The sequence below is a fragment of the Dermacentor albipictus genome, chromosome 4, assembly GCF_038994185.2.
Source record: "Dermacentor albipictus isolate Rhodes 1998 colony chromosome 4, USDA_Dalb.pri_finalv2, whole genome shotgun sequence".
Classification (NCBI taxonomy): Eukaryota; Metazoa; Arthropoda; class Arachnida; order Ixodida; family Ixodidae; genus Dermacentor; species Dermacentor albipictus.
The window spans coordinates 120090538-120106359 of NC_091824.1; the positions used below are offsets into that span (position 1 = coordinate 120090538).

At 45.7% G+C, this 15822-nt stretch overlaps 1 protein-coding gene across 2 annotated transcripts; it reads left to right on the forward strand.

The window, feature by feature from the left end:
- The first annotated feature begins 2352 nt into the window (after nt 1-2352).
- On the forward strand, nt 2353-15603 carry LOC135916031 (clavesin-2-like). 2 transcript variants are annotated; one of them, XM_070538137.1, is made up of 7 exons: nt 2353-2447; nt 3642-3901; nt 7429-7667; nt 9852-10057; nt 11536-11729; nt 13143-13253; nt 14552-15603. In XM_070538137.1, the coding sequence occupies exons 3-7, from the start codon at nt 7627-7629 to the stop codon at nt 14783-14785; spliced, it is 786 nt and encodes a 261-aa protein (XP_070394238.1). In that variant the 5' UTR covers nt 2353-2447; nt 3642-3901; nt 7429-7626; the 3' UTR covers nt 14786-15603. The 2 variants fall into 2 exon arrangements, with proteins under 2 accessions (XP_070394238.1, XP_070394239.1); XM_070538138.1 differs by having other exon boundaries at nt 7429-7659; nt 9852-10091.
- The last annotated feature ends 219 nt before the right edge of the window (nt 15604-15822 follow it).

Sequence of the window (15822 nt, forward strand, 5' to 3'; positions counted from 1 at the left end):
GCCGACTACGTCACGCGGTCGACGTTTTACTTTCGCCATATCATTTCGTCGTCATCCCATTGCGTCATGCCGTCGCCGTGATGCCGTCGTCGACGTCATATCACCTTGAGTGATTGAGCTCTCGAGCTTCGAGGAGGAGCGGAAACGCGGGGAAGGCGGGAGATGGAAATCCCACCTATATATACTGTGGCGAGGAAAGCATATGTCGCCTTGAAGAAGACAAGTCCACTTGTCGAAACGTTGGCTCCTGCTCTGTTGACTCCGTTGGCACCTTGTTCTCGTTTTGATCACCGAGGAGGAGCGTAGCTTAAACGCCAATGCTATAAAACATCACATGCAACGAAACGTCATGGAGGGAGAAGGACCTTCAGACCCGCAAGCGAACCGACGAGCTCGAGATCGGGAGCGAGAAACCCTTGCCTGCACTACATTTAACGCTTAAAGAAACATTCAGGTTAACCGTTCTATGAGTTGCTTTTCTTCTTTGATTATGGATTTTTAAAGAGAGACAGACGAAGTGATTGTCTCGACCCGGAAATGTTTCTTCGATTGCAGCCAGGTTCCACAATATTCTTGCAGTTTTGCGTTCATAATAAGCACGACATCTCCGCCTTTCGCCTTACTTGAAGAAGTGCAACTGACATAGTGAGCTGATGGTAGCTACGAAACTTATTTGTTGTGAATCCGCTTCCAGAAGGCGTCAAGACAAATTTGTCTTCGTCTCCATCGTCCTGGTGTCGCTTCTTTCTTAGAATCGTACTCTGTTTCAACAGCGTTGACTACAGGGAGAGAGAGTAGCCATAGACCTTTCAAGACATGAGATAGTGTTAGCGTCGTTTCTTACAATTGACTCGATAAGGTTCTCATTGGGCGTTAGTTTAGCAATAATTCAATTTCTGTCAACGCAGTCTAATCTTCATTATTATCAGCCTATCTTTATTTTCATGGGGAATAAGTATGTGTTTTTATTGCGTTCAAGCTGATCATTTCATTGTTTTCTGTCGAGACTACATGGAACACGGTTTCGCCAGTAACGCGGCACAAATATGAGCTGTGTGTGTACATCAGATAGAGCGCATGCGTATTACAACGTGAGGTGTCTGTTAAATGGCATCGGACCTAGAACATTGTCGATAGCATTGCTGCAGGCTGCTAGGTCTTCTTTTTCTAAGCCGGGCATAACACGCATACTACTCCCACTAGGAGACCAATACAGACTGCTATCAGCATGGATAGCTATGGAAATAGGGTCCGAGGATGAAAGAAGAACATCCATTCGGCGATAGGTGACTAACTATCCATTTGAATACAGCCGTCTGTCAGCAAGGTAAGCTGGTCAGTGAAGGAAATTCTCAGTCACGTGGCCAGTTTTGCCTTGGAAGTTCCTTCGCGTTGTGTTCTAACCGGACCGGTGTGCGGGGCCGGGTGACGAACTCTCTCGAGGAAGTCGCCGCACATGTGAACTATGGATAAATCTTACCTAACGTCTCTGTTTTATATACGTTAATAGTTATCTTCCTTACTATGTCCTGTTTCCATGTTCTTCTACACCCAACCCGCCGTGGTTGCTCAGTGGCTATGGTGTTGGGCTGCTGAGCACGAGGTCGCGGGATCGAATCCCGGCCACGGCGGCCGCATTTCGATGGGGGCGAAATGCGAAAACACCCGTGTGCTTAGATTTAGGTGCACGTTAAAGAACCCCAGGTGGTCAAAATTTCCGGAGTCCTCCACTACGGCGTGCCTCATAATCAGAAAGTGGTTTTGGCACGTAAAACCCCAAATATTATTATTATTATTATTATTATTCTACACCCACTCCTGCCAACCCCGCGTCCTCAGAGCTGACCACCATTCAGGTGTGGGCAGAGTGTGCCAGAGTTACAATGTGGTCAGCAGTATTTTCTTTCCCTTCATTTTTATTCATTCATTCATTTATTTTTATAAACAACAAACGACTACTATTGGACTACTAGTGTCCGAGCAGCGAATAAACACAAAAGAAAAAAGTTCTACGTAAGCATTGCGTTGGCTTCTTTCAGTACTAACTAGCAGACAGGAGTGTCGGTGTCGGCTGTCGTACTGGCTTAGGCTCGGTGCCATTGCACGGCTAAGCACAAGGCTGCGGGATCGAAGCCTGGCCGCGGTAGCTGCATTTCATGAGGAGCGAATTACGGAAACGCCCGCACCGTGTGTTGGGTGAGCGTTGAATAACCTGAGGTGGTAAAAAAACTAATCCGGAGTCATCCAGAATGGCTAGCCTCATAATGCTATCGTGTTATCTGGCACGCAAAACCGTCTTATATTTAAACCGCCTCATTTTTTACCGCTTTTATTTGCACGTTCCTGCACGCTACAGTATATATAGAGCTTGTTTCTTTTCGTACACTATCGTTCTTACCTGGGTTTCCCATCAAGCAACGCAGCAGCCCATGCTTCGGTATTCAAAGGTAAAACCACAATGAGATGCATTAATGCGCTTGCTTTGCACCCGGCCTTCGCCGGTCTCAAGGCCGACCACGTTCGGTCTGCCGTCTTTTGCTGACGCAAGTATTTCGATTGCGCGGTCGCTACCGCAGCGAGGTAAAGTTCAGCAGCCCCGGGAAGGCCTGCGCTAGCGAAGGGAAAAGCCAATCTTGATTTTTCGATGGAGGAAATTGTGTTATTTACGACATATGGTAACACAATGTATTAGATAGTAGGCAAAGGCAGACCTAATCTACGAGACATGAAACAGCATCTGATCGGTGTTCTTAGACGAGCTTATATCTCGCAGGTCGAACTCAGATCTTGTGCGGTACGCATTGCATATACGGCGAAGTATACCGTGTCCCAGCGAACGTTAGCTAAGCTATTCAACGAAAAATAAAATTAAAAAATCAGGACCTATTCCACCATGTGAAGGTGGTTGGACAGCGAAGCTGTGGGAGGACCACCACCTACGTTATGGCGACGAGACAAACAGTAAACTTTGGCAAACATTTTATTTTGTAACATTCGTCACCACTTCTTCCTGGTCACGATGATATATGGCTAAATTTTCAGTTTTAACCGCAGAAACGTTCTTTGCCAACGTAAGATCAATACACGTTCCATGTGTTGTTGCTGGCTGAGTGGCATCAGCGAAGCACATCAAGGCAAACTAGTCGGCCACGAACTGGACACCCGCCGTGGTTGCTCAGTGTCTATGGCGTTGGGCTGCTGAGCACGAGATCGCAGGATCGAATCGCGGCCGCGGCGGCTGCATTTCGATGGGGGCGAAATGCGAAAACACCCGTGTGCTTAGATTTAGGTGCACGTTGAAGAACCCCAGGTGGTCGAAATTTCCGGAGTCCTCCACTACGGCGTGCCTCATAATCATAGAGTGGTTTCGGCACGTTAAACCTTTTAATTTAATTTAACGAACTGGACAAACCACCTGTTTTGCGGCTTGGCAATGTCCACTTTAAGATCACCGACAACGATGACCGCTGTCTTGTGGTCACTTGCCAGTGCCGAGAAGTGCGTTCACACTCGATGTCCGATCTGGACGTGTTAGGGGAGGTGTCCTTACGGGGCAATGAGTTATTCCATCCATGAGCCATTGCATTTTTTTTTATTGCGACAGCGTGCCTTCTGGCATAAAGAAATATTTAAACATGCAGATACACTCCGGATTCGCGGAGGAAGTCCAGCAATGTCCGGTGTCCGGTGGTGGGGCCCCAAGATCCAACTCTCTACATCTGGCGGCCGACCTGGGGATGGTCCACATCGAAGCAGGTGTTTCTGGCGGAGGGCATGTAGAGAAGGGCAAGTCCAGAGGAGGTTCCCAGTGTCCACCTCGCAGACAGGAGCGGGACAGAAGGGGCAGGAATCGCTGATGGAGGCACGGTACTGTGCCGACCACGACCAGGTTACCGCAGGGGTGAGGGCGACGCGGAGGCGTAACCTTCCTAACAAGACCTCTTCCCAGCGCGCTAGGCCGCGAGGGAGGTCGGTGCCACACGGTGGGAGGAGTGCTCGCGTGGCGCGCCGAAGGTGTTCTTTTTCTGTGAGGAGCCTTGTCTCCGGAGAGGTGGGGGCCAGTTGAAGTGGACGCGAAGGTTTGTTATGGCTCGCCGCATGCGCTAAAGCTTGTGTGGGATGTGCATTGCGACGTATCCATTGTACACGTACTGTAACGGATAATATCTCCACTGTGTCCTGAATCTCCTGTGCCAAAACGTTGGAATTTTTTTGCTTGCTTGCTTGAGCCATTGCTTCCGCGGGTATGAGCCATTGATGATGACAGTTTTCGGTGGTGTTGGTGATAACATTATTGTACACAGGGGAGTTGTGGACACGCAGATCCTTGCGTCCCCACACGGCCCCACTCGAAAGTCGCTCGAATGATACCAATTTTAAAACCTGGTAAGACGCCCTTGTGCCTTGTTTCCTTCCGCCCTGTTAGTTTGACAAGTTGTTTATGCAAAGTAGTCGAGAAAATGATTGACGCGCGACTTCAATGGTGGTGTAATGAAACGAATGTGCTGTCCAACTACTTAGTAGGTTTTAGAAAACATAGATGCACAATGGATGCAATATTAGATATAGTAACCTGTGTGGAGTACGAGCGTGCACGTGGGAACATGACTATAGCAGTATTCCTAGACATCAAGAGGGCATTTGACACTGTTAGTCACGTTCATGTTTTGCTAAGCATGTTGGAACTTGGTCTGTCTGGCAGGTCCTTGCGATGGATTTCTGAATTTCTATCAGGTCGCAAAATATTTGTTCAGACGGGTGAAGGAAAGCGTGCTGAACATGTTGTCAAACAGGGAGTACCACAGGGAAGCGTACTCAGCCCCTTCCTTTTTAACTGCGTCATGGCTGATTTAACAAGAAGGCTGCCATCACAGTTAAAATTTTCACTGTATGCAGATGATGTGTGTATTTGGACATCTGGGTCTAATACTCAACTACTTCAAATGGCATTGCAAGACGGCATAAATATAATCAACAAATTTTTGAGAGAGAGAGGAATGGTACTATCACACACAAAGACAGCTGTATTACCCTTCACTCGAAGGCAGTTAAAAAATTTCGCTCTTAATCTGGAAGGACACCCTCTAATGATTATCACACAGCATCGATTTCTAGGCATAATACTTGATAGGCAGCTATCCTGGGCACCCCACAAAAAGAAACTCGAAAACGAGGTCAATGCCGTAGTGACTGTACTCCGCAGACTTGCAGGCACATCATGGGGTGGATCAGTATCGTCCATGCTAACTGTATACAATGCATTAATACGACAAAAAGTTGCGTATTCCGCACCCATCTTACATGGACTTTCCCACACGTCAGAAGAGCGACTTCAAAGACTTTTAGCTAGAGGACTACGCTTATGTCTAGGAGTTCCACGAGGGCCTTCTAGTTCTATTGTAATAGCTGAGGCTCGCCAATCACCATTTCCAGTTATGCGAACAGAAATATGCCGGCATTATTTCCGTCTTCAAACCCAGCATAAAAACCACCCATTGGCTCTAGACATAATGAAACGAGATAGAAGTTATGTTCATATAGAAATTCAAGAAAATCTTCACATATTGCCAAGAAATGAATTTTGGAACTCAGACATCGAATATCCTCCATGGCTGCTTACAGTTCCAAAAATCGAATTGTCAGTAGATGGGATATTCAGCAAAAGAGAAATGTTCATTCGAGCTGCTCAACAGCTAGCGCTGTACCAGATATATATGCGGTATTCAGGATACACACACGTCTATACAGATGGCTCCAGTACAGCAACCTCTTCAACTTCATCATTCATTATACCGCACCTCAACAAACAAGAATCATTCAAGTTATCTCGTGCGACTTCGTCTACAACGGCTGAACTGTTCGCAATCCTATGTACGATAAAATTTATATTGTCAGTAAGAGATGCGCAAAAATCGGTAATTTTTAGCGATCCACAGGCGGCTCTAACATCACTCTGCAACACAAAGGGGAAAACATTCAGTGACAGTATAATATATGAAACACTTAAAAACCTCACAAAGGCAAGCGAAGCGAAACATGCAATATCATTCCAGTGGATACCAGGGCATTGCGACATTCCTGGCAACACAGCAGCCGATGAAGCAGCACGACAAGCACACCTAAAAGATGATACAGCTCCGCTTCCACTATCAAAAGATGAATTACGCTGCATTATAAGGACAACGTCTCTCAAATTGTCTAGAAACACTTGGTTTGACCAGAATTCTAAGAGCTCGGACTTATGCCATTTTGATCCATTTATTGAATTCAAATTTTCATTGTCATTAGATAGAACTATGGAAACCCTTATTCATCGATTAAGGCTAGGCACTGCTTACACAAAGCATTTCTTACACAGAATTGGCCGTGCGGAAACCCCCGAATGTGATTGTGGATTTGTAGACGAAGATATATATCACCTCCTTCTAGATTGCCCACATCACGACACACCAAGAAGCCGACTTAAATCAGCGCTAATTAAATTAGACCGCAGACTTTTCAGTTTAAGGAAACTTTTGGACCCTTGGCCAAAATCGGCCTTGCAGAAGAGTGGTTTAAAAGCACTAAAGACTTTTCTTGAAGACAGCGGCATTGCTGGACGTTATTAGCGCTTTCATTGTTGCCTTCATTTCATTCTCACTGTATATATCCATCTGTTTGTGAATTATGTTATGTTGACTGTTCTGTTGAGACTGTATGTGATAATGCATTTACACGATCTATGTACCACCCGCTGACTAGACAATGTGTTATTAGGCGACAATATCTTTTGTACTTTTGAGACTTTCATCTAAATAAGTGTGGAGACATTTGCATTATATATTGTATGTACCATGTATTCCTTACGTCATAGTCTTCCCGTGGAAACGTTGCGTGATAAGTCCTGGTGCTTGTGTGAAAAGACTATTTGATATGTAACCTTGAACCCTGTACGATGTATGACGGAACCACTCAAGAGATGAGGAGTAGCCAGCGCCTTAAATTGTGCGCCAACATCTCCTTATATCATATCAATAAAAAAAAAAGTGGCCTACTGATACGTCAATGCAAGGCCGCATAACATGCACCGCGTACTCGAATTACGCGAAGCGCAATCAATACGATCCAGATAAACCACGCAGTACAGCCAGCTGACCTGGAGCAACGCGTAGCGCGCAGCAAGCCAGGACACAGCGCGCAGGAAATTGCGCCTCCCCTCGTTTCCCATTCATTGAAAGTATGCATCAGGCACTGCGATAATATCTTTCAAGGCTGCCGCCTTCACTGCGACTTGCTCTCGCTAGTATCTCCCTGTAACCTGTTCCCCGGAGCCCGCTGTTTGCGCAAACATTTTCGTCTTCGGGGGAAAGGGAGGGGTGGAGGGATCTTTGCATGGCCACGAGTGACCATTTCATCCGCGCAGTCTGACGCAACTCTCACTCTCGCAAGGTTTCCCGGCTTTCGAGAGTGACACGTAGGCGCGCTGACTCTTCTGCTGCGGCCGCCACCGTCCACACCTCGCAATGTCCGGCGTGTACACCAAGAAGTCCGTCGATGACGTGCACGACACTTCGGTGGGCGCTCTACCTTTCAAGTTGCAGCGGATAGCGGAAGAAGAGCTGGGCGAGACATAAGCTAAGAGACAGGATGCGCTCGAGAAGCTCACGCAGCTCTTGGAAGGTGACAATGTGCGGCATGTTTTACAGTGAAGCCGTTAGCCTCTAGTTGGTCGCAAGTTTTGAGTCTGTACTCACCGAAAAGGAAACGGCAGCTGAATAAGGGTTCTTTCTTTTAGTTTCTGTGTAACATAATTATGTTTTCTCGTATATTCAAATTACAGTCCGATTCTATCATGTCCGCAGGTAGTGTGTAAGTCGTATACAATTTTTCTCACGCATTTTACGTTGAGAATTTCAGTAACGTGCTTGCGCCAGGTGAAAGGCCTGATGATGCATGCTCCACTCCAGCACTAGATACTCATCATGGTAGCTGTATAAGGCAACCAAATCTTCAAAATTGTTTCGAATTAAAGGTTAGTACGAATTATATAAACTTGAGATGTCACAAACCGACACTGATAGAGCCGTTTACTGAAAGCAAGCGTGCGAAAGCGGAAACAAATAAGATAAAGAAAAAAACAGCAAGAACGTTGGGGCTTGTGTTGTTGTCGTTGTTTTCGTCATTACATGCGTCCTTATTTGCACACCCGCCTTTCGGTAACGTGAATCCGTACCAACTTGCGCGTTCTAAAGTAATGCGCTTTGTGAACGCAAGAACTGGTGCCTTCCTATAACAACGCTTAGTTAGTCAACAAAAAAGTAATACTATAGGCCAATATTCAACAAAGCATTATCGCGCTGGAAATGGTCGCAAGAGCAGGCACCAGCCAGTAGCAATGCCAGACAAATTATTAGTGAAGGCGGCCGGCCAATCACACACGGCACTTACGAACAAAATGTTTAATTGATTCTGCCCCAGATTTTTCAGCAGTTTTCGAAGCACCTCTTTAATTTTAACGTTGCCTACGTTGAGCAATACTCAGCGATCTGACCTAAATAGGTTATCAGCTGTCCTGTCTACTCCTTCTACCTCTGTTCACTCGTCTTCAGATTCCAGTTCATTGATTTTCCTTTTACGGCACGAACCACGTAGCCTAACAACGAGCTATCTGAAGTTATATTAGGTTCCGTAACTTGTAAACAAGTGCAGGCTTCCTGCCACGATTGACCTCTTTGATTAGTAAGTTATAAATTCTAGTGGACGAATACACAGAGCCTTTTCGTTCGTAAGGGCGGTTTTCCTTAGGCCAGTCGCGTTTACTAATGATGTCTAACATACCCATTGGGTCGCAACTGTTCTGATGAACCGTTTTACCGTAAGAACGTTTTTGTGAATTCGGGCCCGGAGGACGTATGAGTAAAGCATTTCGTTCGTAAATGCTGTTTACTATTGGCCAGATACCTTCGTTGGTAATACGTCCGCCATTGCCATTGACTGTCATCTACCTTTAAGAAAAATTCTACAGTGTAAGAACTTTTTGCGGGGCCCCGTATTGACAAAGCTTCTTCTAACGCAAGAGATTCAAGGGCCCCGAGTCGCAGAAAATCTGGCCTTGGCGTCCCGCACCGTCACTTTGGAAAAAGGCAGTGCGTACCGAATTTCGAACCACGCATACCCAACCACTATTCTACCACCAAAGTTGCTCATACCTTGTCTTTCATTCTTTACAAAGTTATTTCTCGGAATTTTGAGAACGGAATCCCCCAAACCAATGTAATGAAAAAAAGCACCGACAGCGCATGTGCTTTATGTTAGCTCTTCACACACTAAAATATTTAAAGTGCGAAACAATCACAGGACATCGACCCGCGCAATAGGCCGCGTATCTACCAGAAAGCTTGCCTTTGTGCATAGCGTTCGCCGCAAGCGTTTACCGGTAAACGTTACGGTTACATAAGCTACAGTTTTCTTTTCTTTTTTTTAATGCGAGGGTAAATGCCGGGAAGGACGAAAAGCAGTCAGGGGTCTTTGAATGGTAACGCGTTCCACTCTTAAAGGCTTAAGCGTCCTCCAAATTTTTATCTACGTGGCATCCGCAATTGACCACCACCGCGGTGATCGCCTATCACGCTGGTCCATCCGGCAAATCAGAAAATACTACGTAATAGGAGTTTTGTAAATGCAATCCCAGGCTTATTGGGTCTTTTGTTTCTCTAAAGCACCGCTGGAAACCTGCATGTTGTTTTCAATGGTGAAATTGGGTGATTAGTAGTCTCGACCGATGTTCATTGCATGTCCGAAGAAGTTTTAACACATGAAGAAATCAGCTCATTTTAAACTCAGACTCCGTGTTTTCGCATTCTGTGCTACAGCGGAAGCGGAGCTCAACGCAAACAAAAATCCCAAGTTCCTGCTGCGTTTTCTGCGGGTACGCAAGTACAACGTGGACGGCGCACTCCAAACTATCCGCAACTACTACAGGAACAGAGCTTCCTGCGTGTCCATCTTCCGGGACTTTTTGCCGCGGAAGGCGCCACCAGCGGGCCGCAAGCTGATGATGGTGACGCCCGAGAAAGACGTTCGTGGGCGTCCCATAATCTTTTCTAAACCAGGCGAGTTATATGTCGTTATGCAGTCAACTTGTGTTCTATAGCTTCAATGTTTTCTTCAAGCAGACCCTGGGAAAATCATTGCGGGCAGACTACTGCTCTTGCTGCACTGTCAACTTTGCCGTAGATTGCGACGCCTTCAGTAGACAGACAGCACTGGAAAGCAGCTCACCACTGCGAAAACCGGAAATTGGGCAAGAAAATCAGGAAATATTATGAACTGAAATTTTCGAAGAAAGCTCCTGCCGGAGCAGCTTTTACTTTCTACCCTCAGCTTGGTAATGTGAGTTTTCTTCGGGTATATGAAATTTGTGAAATAGCTGCTCGAATTTGTAAATGAAGGTAAATGTTTGGAAGTGCGTAAGCATCTTTCAGCCTTCTTGGTCGCCTCCACAGATTTAGTACAATATCTACAAAATAATATGGAAGAAGAAATTGCCGAGATGAATTCATTGACTTCGGTATAACTGTGTTGGCTTTGTAGGTAGCCGCAACTGACGAAAGAACGAGCCGGGTTTAAATCACATATTGACACTGAATCTGCCACTATGTGTTCCATGCTTTAGTTATGGAGTAAGCTAGCGCAGGATAGCCAAACAGGTCCGATGTTTGTTAACCTACTTGCATTGCTTTCTTACCATATCGTATTCTCTCCGCGGAAACTTCGTTTCTGGCTACGACAAGATGCTATGATTCTTTGGTACCACGTGAACGTTTGTGCTGTCTATGAGAGAGAGAGAAAGAAAGAGAGAGAGAGAGAAAATGCACTAGACCGACTTGTGCTCCTATCGTCGACCGCCTTTCACATGGTATGGTTGTTCAGAAGTGTCATCGCACCAAGCCTCATATTTAAATTTCGGCTGCTTACTTTACTGCACTTTGAAGAAACATATGTAAAAAAATTAAAGGCCCTTCGCTTAGAATAGCGGCTGAAAAGCGTAGCAAGATCGTCTTTCTTGCACATGCTGCAGCTTACGTATAAGTTCTCTTGCTCATAAACGCATGCTCACGAACTTGCGCTAGCACGGCGGAGGTACTGCAAGAATTAGTGAAACCTCCGTGCTTGCTGAGGTCCGGTATTGGGGCGTCACCTGGCATGTACTCAGCGTATGACAGCTCTTGGCTTTGAGATTATGGAACAGTAATGAGTATCTTTTTTTTTCACTTGCATCTTATTTTTTTAAGTTTTGAGATGTTTTGTGTGTGGCAAGAAAAGCAATTGTTGTGTGTGATATTTCTTGGTATAGTTTTCGTGGTATAAGCGAACGGTTCCAGGCAAGATGGCACAAACATCTCAAAGAAAACTTTGCTTGGTCACCTATCTCAGAGGTTCGTATTACACGCCAGTAGAAACACGAAGCATAATTTACAAGTTGACAGCTTCCATAAGGACCTCTGGCTGTATTATGAAAGAATGATATGATACACATACCTTGTATTACTCCAGGTGTATGGATGCCGAACGAGCTGCCTTACGTAGACCTTCAGTGCACGTGGCTCATCTGCATGGAACACATAGCGGCCGACCCAGCAGCACAGGTCCTAGGAGTTGTGCTCTTGCTGGACTACGCCGAATTTACGGCCGACAAGATTCTCTCGCTGAGCTTCGGCCTCATCAGGAGAGCCCTGGAATATATCCAGGTGCGGACACCCAGTCAATGCGGGATTCATTTCCCTCTCTAGAAAGAGTCTCTACAGCAAAGTTCAGGTGCTTAAATGCGTGACGACAAGATCCCCCAGGTAGCAACAAGCTAATCTCCGTAAACACTGCTCGCACCTGATGGATATTAGATAGTCGCGAAGTAAAATAATCTCTGAGGTACACTGTCACAAGTACTCCCATTAGCTATGGTTGAATGAAGACGAAAACTACCCGAATCCAGCTTGTAAAGCTCATTTGCTTTAGCATATATAGTGCAATGACGTCGCAGCTAAGGCTTTGAAGTTTGAATTGTTAGTTATAATAATATCGCGGTAAAGTGATGCAAGACGAGGAGGCAGGAAGTAGAAAGACCCAAGACACAGCGAACAGTTTATTCAGGCGAACTTGTACCCTCGAAACTTAAATACACTTCGATGCGGCAACAAGAGCGAGAGCGCTTGTCGGTTGTGATATCGAAAGACACGGCTATCATGCTGCCCCCAGTCTATACGGGCGTCATTGCGCATTCTACGTTACTTTGCTATCTTCACTGAAATTCGAGGTCGTGCTACATTAATCGGTACACTATGACAGGGCGAGCCCGTCTTTCTGCGTGTGGCTACAACATTGGAGGCTCCCGAACACCGCGTTTAATCTGCCAAAACGCGTATGGAAATATTGAGAAAATCCTGTACCTAATCGGTGGTGCTTCCGTACGACGACACTCTAAGTTTATGCATTCCGGAATAAAGGTACCTGTATAGATGTTTTTTACCCGTGCCTCGAATACTGGTTAAAATTGAGAGTTGAGAAAGCCGTTCAGAATATTTTGATATCTCGTTTGTTTGTTCTACCTCCCCCCCCCCCCCCCTCCGCAAAAAAAGAAACACTGATTTTAGTAGTGTGTATGAATGCGCATGCTATTTCACCCACAGCGATGTGAGTTTAACGGTCTTCAACATCCGTCTAAAAAGCGAGAGTTAAGAGAGAGTTAACGATGACTGTTCAAGTATATATTCTGTGATTTTGCGTGCCCGAACCACGATCAGATAATGAGGCACGCCATTGTGGGGGATTGCCGATTAATTTTGGCCACCCGGGGTGCATTTTTGGGCGCCTAAATGTAAGCACACGAGCCCGTTTGTATTTGGCTCCCATCGAAATGTGGTCGCCGCGGCCTGGATCAAACCCGCGATCGCGAGCTGTCCCTCGATGTTTCGACACACAGGAGTGCACGACCTGCAACGAAACTCGCGACGTGGCAGCTCCTGATTTCAGGGGGAATGAAACGTTGACGGCATGCTGTTCATGCGCCTCAAGAAAAGTGCAGACTGAGATTTGTTCCCCGGGTATGTCAACTGTCAGCGGTCGCCCGCATGGTGTAATAGATTTTTCTTTTTTTTACATTCCAGGATTGCATGCCGATGAGAATGAAGGCAGTGCACATAGTGAGACAATCGTACGCATTCGACATAATTTTTGCGCTCATCAAGCCTTTCATCAAGGCGAAGCTGGCCGAAAGGGTAAGCGAACTGACGTACTTTCTTTCTACTTTACTTATTACACTATACGCGTGGCCTATTGGGTGGCATTTGGCTTAATTGCACAATCGGTTGCACAAAGCGCCTTGAATGAAACGGTGTTGCGGCTCCCGTGGCCCGTATACTAAGGCATTGAAGTTGCTGAGCCTCCCTTTATACCTAGTTCCTCTTATGTTTGCAAACGCGAGAAAAAAAACGCCGTCTTTCAGAATTGATATTAAATAAGTAATTGTTTGAGGATGAATATGTAACCCTCAAAGGGCAGTGCGCTGCTGACGATAGGTGATGACCTTGATGTGTTTGGCGGATATCACTGTTAATGGTGATGTTACGACTCGCTTTTCATCCTTCTTCCTTCCTTTCTTTCTTTTTTCGCTTCTTTCTTTTTTTACGCTGACGACGCTACGGGCTCGAGGCATCGCGTTTTGAAACTTCTTTTTTGGTTACCGATTTTGATAATTGCGTTTAAAAGGACAACTGCGACAAAATGTTGCACCACGTAGAAATTATTTGTATCGATAGTGTAGGTAAAGACAAAGCTCAGTGTAGAATTCTGCGCGTACAGAGCGAACGGGCACGTTCCAAACAAGTCCCGAAAATTGAGCTTTTCGATGCTGAAGCTAACAAAACGGCCGTCAATACAGCTCGGCCCAAGAGACGCAGAACCCAGACACGGTCAGACCTGAACGAACATGCCCGCTCACGGCTTCCTACGCACTGTGTTTGTTGCAAGCAGCTGTGCTTGCAAGTTTCCGCGAGTCTTAAAGGCAAAAAGCGTCGTCAGGACTCTCTGCAGCATGCCGTGTGCGACTGTGGGATTGACGTCATAACTGACTACTCTTCTAGCTGTGGGACGTGCCGCTAGAGGTGCCTACCGTTTGTGACAAAGAAATGTCAACGTTGTTAATTGAAAATCTGTGTGATTGTTAGCCTCACGGCTTTGCCGCAATTACTTTAATGAAATCTATCGGTGGTTAACAAATTGAGCACACGTAAAATATTGTGGCAGTTTTTCTTCCATCTTAAACTATAACCTAGAAATTTTGCGCGGTGTGTTTACTGTTTTTTCAGTTTTTTTTGCATTTGAAAATTAATTTGCGGCTTCGTTGAAATGGTTTCCTCTTATATAAGCAATGCGGAGGTGTTAGCGTTCGATGTAGAGCACGTTTTAAGTGCAAGATTCATGATTATTGAGTATTTTGTCATTTGTGAACAATTAAATCTACGTTGCAGGAAACTTACTTTCTTTTTTTCGTGCCTTGCACTCTTTTATCACCAAGATTCGCTTCCACGGAGACAACTTTGAGAAGCTCCATGAGGAGATTTCTCCGAAGACTCTGCCGGAAGAGTACGGAGGCCAAGGACCTCCTATCGACCACGACGCATTTTGGAAGCGACTAGACGCCGAGTCGAAGGATTTCGCTGCCGCCAACCGCTTTGGCTACCCCATGAAAGACCAGGACGATTTGCCGCCTGACAGTGAGGAACTGAAGCCGGAGCTCACATCGTTGTGATTGCATCATCAACACTCACAATTACTCAGTGTGCTTGTGCTGTAAGACACAATAGTTCTGTGCATCACAGCAAGCACCGCGTTTTACGGCAAAATAAAATCAGTACGACACTAATCAGCAGCGCTAGAGTGAAAGAGCAAGGAATTGCGGCCATGTGTTCTTTTCATTGAAGCAGAACTCCAGCCGGCAAGAATGAATAGTCTATTGCTTATGAACACAAGCAATGAACCTAATGGTTTGTACCTAACATGAAGTGTTTTTGCAGCCTCTATAGGATTTTTTCTAACTCTGTTCAGGTTCCAACGCGCTTTTGTTTCTGCAGCTAAGCAGTTCTACCACTGGATCTGCGAGTTTCGTAGTGCAAGTAATTTTGTTTGTCGCGAAAGAACTCGTGGAGTCAAGCTGTGCTCCTTTACAGAAAAAGGTGCACAACAAAAGCGCAGCAAAACGTACACCACAATAATGCGCTGCTTTTTTACATGGCCATCAAGAAAAATATTTTCCGATAGCAATACACAGTATCATTCGTCACCTAAACTTACCTTCGAGTATCAACTCCACGGAAACTCGCTTAGAACTAACATGGCGCTATCGAATGTCCCAAGTACTAGCTAGCCAGAGTGCTTAACTGGCAAATATTTTTTTTAATTACTCGCTATCGGTTGTATAGACAACAGCGGCTGTCAATCAGGGAATGTGAACACTGAATGCGATGTGAATGGTGAACTTCGAACATTATGGCTTCCTTTGATGGGCGCTGTCGCAAAAGGAATGCACAGTTGATGGACACAATTTTTAAGGCATTTCTTAGTGCCCGGTTAGTGCGTGCTAACCTTGCTTTGCTTGTAAATGCTTGTAAATGCTTTGCTTGTAAATTTGCTTATAAATGGGCCCAAATAAAGATGAAATGAAATGTCCGTCTCCCGGCCATATACAGGGTGCTTCGGCTAACTTTAGCCCGAGTTTAAAAACGAACATAGCATCTACCATGTAGGGCGTGCTGCTGCTTAAAAAGCGACAGGGCAGGGACGAAGGCG